This window comes from Lampris incognitus, chromosome 17, assembly GCF_029633865.1.
Source record: "Lampris incognitus isolate fLamInc1 chromosome 17, fLamInc1.hap2, whole genome shotgun sequence".
Lineage (NCBI taxonomy): Eukaryota > Metazoa > Chordata > Actinopteri > Lampriformes > Lampridae > Lampris > Lampris incognitus.
This window is the reverse complement of record NC_079227.1, coordinates 7,706,091-7,712,873: the sequence shown is the minus strand read 5'-3', so window position 1 is coordinate 7,712,873 and position 6,783 is coordinate 7,706,091. Positions and strand designations below refer to the sequence as shown.

Here is a 6,783-nt window from a genome sequence, read left to right as displayed (position 1 = left end):
CGCCGCCATCACAGATGAGTGACGTGTCCTCCTTCCTCACAACGCCGCCATCACAGATGAGTGACGTGTCCTCCTTCCTCACAACGCCGCCATCACAGATGAGTGACGTGTCCTCCTTCCTCACAACGCCGTCATCACAGATGAGTGACATGTCCTCCTTCCTCACAGATGAGTGACGTGTCCTCCTTCCTCACAATGCCGCCATCACAGACGGGTGACGTGCCCTCCTTCCTCACAACGCCGCCATCACAGATGAGTGACGTGTCCTCCTTCCTCACAACGCCGCCATCACAGATGAGTGAAGTGTCCTCCTTCCTCACAGATGAGTGACGTGTCCTCCTTCCTCACAACGCCGCCATCACAGATGAGTGACGTTCCCTCCTTCCTCACAACGCCGCCATCACAGATGAGTGACGTTCCCTCCTTCCTCACAACGCCGCCATCACAGATGAGTGACGTGTCCTCCTTCCTCACAACGCCGCCATCACAGATGAGTGACGTGCCCTCCTTCCTCACAACGCCGCCATCACAGATGAGTGAGCTGGTGCTTCTTCAAGTTACTCGAGTGGCTAAAACGTTTTCCGCACTGAGCGCAGCCATACGGCCTCTCTCCGGTGTGGTAGCGGAGGTGGATCGTCAGGTAGCCCGACTGACTGAACCGTTTGCCGCACACAGAGCAGCAGTACGGCTTCTCTCCCGTGTGAACCCTGTGGTGCTTTTTGAAGTCCCCCGCGTGTCTGAAAACCCGGCCGCAGTGGGAGCAGCAGTAGCCTTTCCCCCTGCCCACTTGCCGCTGGGCGCCTCTCAGGCTGCTCCCGCCCAGGGCGTTCTCATTTGGGAGTGAACTGTCGCGTCTTCCGGCTCCAAAACAGTGTGCGTTGTTTGCGTCAGACCGGAAAGAGGCGGCATTTTTAACTGCCGCTAGCTCTGCCGCGCCGTTCTGGTTCAGACCAAACCAGACCCCCGAGCCACAGCAGGGGTCCGGACGGGACCGGGGAGGTTCCAACATCCTGCTTGTCACAGTGGCATCATAACACGGCGTTGTCCGTGTGAAATCCTCGCCCCATTCGGGCTCCTTTTTGATCTCCTCCGACGCAATGAGTGGAGGAGAAACGGGGCCGCTCCCAGACATGGTGTTCAAAATAAGAACGACAGAGTTCACGTGATTCGAGATAGGTGCAAGTGCCGGATCGGGGGTCTCCGATTGAGAGACTCTGGGTCTGTCAAACAGACCCCAGTCTGATTTGGGCAGACTTGCCCTTCCTGGGCTAAGACAAGGGTTGGTGAATGGCTGAACATTGAGGGATCCTTCGCAGAGAAGTTCTCTGGGGGAGTCCGGAGGGAGAAATAAAGCGGTTTCATTCTTGGATGAAAACATGCCGGTTTCCTCTTTCACCGCTCCTTGCTGTCCTTCTGTGACGGGATGTGGTCTCCCCTTGGCCTTCTGAGACACCGTGCAGTCCACTGGGTCTGGCACAACCTCTACACAATAACGAGCTGAGGAGCAGAAAGGAGAAAAACACAATGCTGCATTCAAGACAACTCAGAAATAGTACACAAGGTGATCAGACTATAAGAATGATGATCAAACCCACTATTAGAGGTATCGTTAGGTATTCAGGTGTCATTTCAGAGCTCCAGTTTATCTGACCCGAGCGCCGGTGATGTCACAACAAGAAATAGTTGAACAGAAAAATAGTGGCATTCGTCTATCATGTCTGCAATAAAAACTTAGTTTAGAGAATTAAAATAAAGTAAACATTCTCATTCATTTTTTTGTCAATGCAAAGGATTCAAAAATGTCATTGTATCTGAAAATATCACTAAAATAACGTTCCATGTTTGCGTATGCCTCGTCTTTCTAATTTGGTCATTAGCAAATTGTGAGTGGAGACTGAAAAGGGGAATAATGTATAACAACAATATAGAAGGGATGCACAGAAAGCTGAATCGGTTCATCTGGACACAACGTTTATCTAGAGTAACGCTTCACCACTCAGATCTGAGGGGCCTCTTCAGTCTCAACCGACTGCAGGTTTCCCCACCCTTATAAACAAACCGGTGCCATAACGACCGAAAACAACGACCGGTTTCATATGCAAGTTGCGGTGACCATTAACTAGAGATACAGTGGTCATGTGTACTATCCACAGAGGATTTGGGAATGTTTGCAATCACAGCATTGTAAGATGGCGGCAGATGTTCTCTTAGCCGCCCCCCCCACCCCCTTCGGTTCAGGGATGGTCGTTCCCTCTTCACATAGAGGGCCTCTTTGACTCCCCGTTCAAACCAGCGCTCTATGGAAAGTTTGTATTGGACTTTATTATTCATTATTTCTGTGACGTGTAACGTAGCTGGTCTCACAACCATCTTGTAAAGGGAAAGTTTACAAGATGGCTGTGAGACCAGCTATGTTATATGGTTTGGAGACATCGGCACTGACGAAAAGACAGGAGGTGGAGCTGGAGGTGGCAGAGTTGAAGATGCTAAGATTTTCATTGGGAGTAACGAAGAAGGACAGGATTAGGAACGAGTATATTAGAGGGACCGCTCAGGTTGGACGGTTTGGAGACGAAGCAAGAGAGGCAAGATTGAGATGGCTTGGACATGTGTGGAGGAGAGATGCTGGGTATATTGGGAGAAGGATGCTGAATATGGAGCTGCCAGGGAAGAGGAGAAGAGGAAGGCCAAAGAGGAGGTTTATGGACGTGGTGAGGGAAGACATGCAGGTGGCTGGTGTGACAGAGGAAGACGCAGAAGACAGGAAGAAATGGAAACGGATGATCCGCTGTGGCGACCCCTAACGGGAGCAGCCGAAAGTAGTAGTAGTAGTATTATTCATTATTTCTGTGGGTTAAAAATAATAAAGTCCAATAAAAACTTCCATAGCGTTCCTCCCTATCAAGGATGTGCACGTCCTCATCCTTGAAAGAGTGGCCGCTGGCCTGTAGATGGTGCAGACTGTGGAGTCCTCCTGTGTTGTGCCATCCTCTTGGCCAGAGTCTGTCTGGTTTCCCCGACGTACAAGTCATGACAACCCTCTTGACACTTAACAACGTACACTATATCGCTCCGTTTGTGCCGGGGGACCTGATTCTTGGGGTGGACCAATTTCTGGCAGAGCGTGTTTTGGGGTTTGACAGCAACTGAGACGCAGCGTTTTGGATGTTTCTCTCAAACGTTGTGTCCGGATGAACTGATTCAACTTTCTGGGATTGTCTTACCTGGATTATTGAGCGCAAATAAACACATATAGAAGTGATCGTTATTTATCTCGCTTTTTGCGAGGTAATGAGAATCTATTGTTATTTTACGGCACAACATATTTGATGGGTCCCGGACCAAGAGGACAGGTGGGTTATGACACGAGAAAGTCTGGGAGCCCTCCCGTACCAAAGGAATCAGCCCCGAAGAGCAAAACACAAAAAGGTTAAGAAAATGCAAAAACAAGAGTGCACTGTTTTCCTTAATGGTTGACTTATTACTGTTGTTTTTCATTGTTTGTGTTTTCCTATTTTTTGTGTGTACTCTTAATGTGTTTTCATTAAGCGTTTTCTTAACGTTGTGTTTTCTTAGTTTGTCTTTTCTCAATTTTTTTTTTTGCATTTGCCTTTTCTTAATATTATTGTGTTTTCTCAATGTGTTTGTGGTTTCTTAAAACCAGAATGAGGGACTTTTGCATGTTGTAGCGAATTCGGGGGACAACGCAACCACGGGAAGTGCCGCGGCCGGGACGCGAACCCGTGTCGCCCGCACCGCAGGAGGCGTCGCTAACCGCTCGAGTAAAACATCAGATCCGCCAATCAGCGGCCGCGTGTCTACTTATCCATGCACGTTACACTATAAACGAACGTCCGTCACATTCAAGCCCTTGCCAAACGAGTTCGCACAATGGCGATGAAGCCCATAACACGGCCGGGTAAAGCGCTCTGGTGAATCTGGTGTCTGGGGCGACATTCCCGCGCCGGAGCGCCGGTAGATGTACGTCAACCAGCGAACTCGGCCTCTGATTGGTCGGGGTTAGCGTTAGGGTGGGGCTAGGGTCGGCCAATCAGAGGCCTGCGAGCGCTTTCGTCACACGGAAGTTGGATCTCAAGTTGTTTGGAAGAACGATGGACGCCATTGCTTTGCCAGAGCCGAAGTAGCGACGGAGTAGTTTCCGACGCTCCAGCGCCAAACCGTCCGGTTTGAGACACGAAGCCCGGCCTCCGGGGGGAGGATTAAAGTAATAAAAGAAAGCCAACCATTGGTTTAGCTTTTGCTTGTTGGAGAGCGCTAGTAACTATTGTAACGTGCATGGATAAGAAGACACGCTGGCCGCTGGCTGGCGGGTCTGACCCTTTAGTCGAGCGGTTAGCGACGTCTCCTGCGATGCGGGCGACGCGGGTTCGCTTCCCGGCCGCGGCACCTCCTGTGGTTGCGTCGTCCCCCGAATCCTCTACACCAGTGTTTCTCAACCCTGTCCTCAAGGAACCCCTATCCTGCATATTTTCTTTGCAACCCTGAACAGGTACCTGTTTGTAGTTATTCAACCAATCAGCAATGAATTTTGTCAGACGTTGCACACCTTGCATAATTAAGTGCTGCGAGATGATTGGTCGAGTAAGTAAAAGCAGGGCCACCTATGCAGGGTTACAATGAAAATCTGCAGGATAGGGGGGTCCTTGAGGACTGGGTTGAGAAACACTGCTCTACACGATTAACTAAACTGGCGTCGTGTTTAATTACTCTCACTGCCAGCAATGCAGGTTTAACAGTTTTGTCTTCTCAATGTGTTGCGTTTTTGCGACGTTTTCACATTGTCTTAATGCGTTTGCGTTTTCTTAATGTTTGTTTTTTCAAGTTTTTGCATTTTCTTAATTTTTCCCCCCAATGTTTGTTTTCCCAAAACCTTGTTTGAATTTTTGTTTTCCACTCAATATTGTAGCGAATTCGGGGGGGGGGGGGGACAACGGAACCACAGGAAGTGCCGCGGCCGGGACGCGAACCCGCGTCGCCCGCACCGCAGGTAACATCGCTAACCGCTCGACTAAAGGGTCAGACCCGCCAGCCAGCAATAATCTTTGTATTTTTTTTGTTGTAAAATTTGCATTTTCTTAATGTTTTGCACTTCAGGGCCACCGGAACGAACCCTTAGCTTGCCCCCAAAACAACGCGGAGCGTGGACGCGTGATGTGACGTCACACGTGTACAACTTGGAACTCCCCGCGTGTCCTTGAACGCAGCACAGCTGCTGACTTGATGTTTATTAGGAAAAACAACAAGTGGTGTTTTCCCCGGGGGTTCGTTTTACCGTCTCACCGCTGCTCCTTCACCCCAACCTGCCCTGGAGCTTTAGCGCGACTAAACCAGTGGTTCTCCACCTTTTTGGGGTCCTGGACCCCCTGCGTATTTGTGATCTACCCTGAGGACCCCTCCACCTGATCTTGGGGGAGGGGGGTTGCAATTTGATAGAAACAGTAGAAACTGCATTTTAAATTGCATTATAGCATTTATTCACTCTTTGGGGCAAAAATAAGAGCTTTCAGTTGTAACTTAGAGATAGTTAACAAAACAGAATTCTTATGCAGTAACTTTCAGATATATGTAACAAAACAGAATATGTATTCAGTAACTTTCAGATATATGTAACTAAACAGAATATGTATTCAGTAACTTTCAGATATATGTAACTAAACAGAATATGTATTCAGTAACTTTCAGATATGTAACAAAACAGAATATGTATTCAGTAACTTTCAGATATATGTAACAAAACAGTATTTTTATGCAGTAACTTTTAACAAGGGAAACGGGAGCGAGATCTCTTATTAAAATACAATAAATTACACTTGTGAAACAGATGTAATTAGAGAAAAAAGTCCCGTTACCCTTTATAGTTTAGGTAGCTAAAGGTCTCAGTCACATTTGAGTAAAATAATCCTATATGTCTATAAATGTCATAGGATCTTTCTTTTTTTTTTAGAAGAGATTTTATTTTCACGGACCCCTTGCAATCACACCACGGACCACTAGGGGTCCGCGGACCCCCGGTTGAGAAACACCGTGACACTAAAACCAACCTTCGTTATTCCTCGTTATCTTGTCCTGGAGCTCCAGCAGCCTCCTCTTCAGACTCACGTTTTCCCTCTGGGTCCGGGCGGTTTTCTCCTGGTACTCCGACACCGTCTCCTTCACCGCCTCCAGCACCTCCTGCACCGCCGCGGACAGCAGCTTGGCCACCCGGGCGTTCAGACGCTCCAGTTTAGACATGGTCCTCACACCGACATACGGCGCCTCGGTGTCGGTCTACACTTGCCTGCGACGACCCTGCACAGCCGGTTCTCGCCAGCGCTGCCGTCAGGCCTGTGAAGGGGGGCACGGCGGTGTTCACGACACGCCTTGATGATCGTCAGCAGCCGTAGTTTTACTGGACTCCTGCAGCATTTGATTTAATCCGGAATAACATTAGTTACGCGAATACCAGCTCCCTCCTCCTCCTCCCCCCCTCCCGATGTAGGCTACTACAAACCGCCCATGTCGGAAACGCGATGACGCGCAGGAGGAAGAGTAGTCACGGATTAGTAAGCGTTTCACTGAAGTTACCGTCGATCAGCATATGAACGTGGAATATTACCACACAAACGCTTCAGACGTCGAGATATGTCATTCGTCCCGGCAAGTACTTCCGGGTGATCGCCTCCGTGACCCGGAAATAGATGTCTGTACCGTCGTGCTCATTTATAAGCAAGTGCTGTAGATTGCCAAAAGAGACCTTTTAAAACAATAGCTTTGCTTTAGTCA

At 48.9% G+C, this 6,783-nt stretch overlaps 1 protein-coding gene across 1 annotated transcript; it reads right to left on the bottom strand.

The window, feature by feature from the left end:
• Positions 1-435: 435 nt before the first annotated feature.
• Positions 436-6,434, bottom strand: LOC130127071 (zinc finger protein 16-like). The gene is made up of 2 exons (XM_056296624.1): positions 6,063-6,434; positions 436-1,497 (listed from the first exon to the last, which is right to left on the bottom strand). Exons 1-2 carry the CDS (start codon positions 6,250-6,252, stop codon positions 527-529), a joined length of 1,161 nt encoding a protein of 386 aa, XP_056152599.1. The 5' UTR covers positions 6,253-6,434; the 3' UTR covers positions 436-526.
• Between the last annotated feature and the right edge of the window lie 349 nt (positions 6,435-6,783).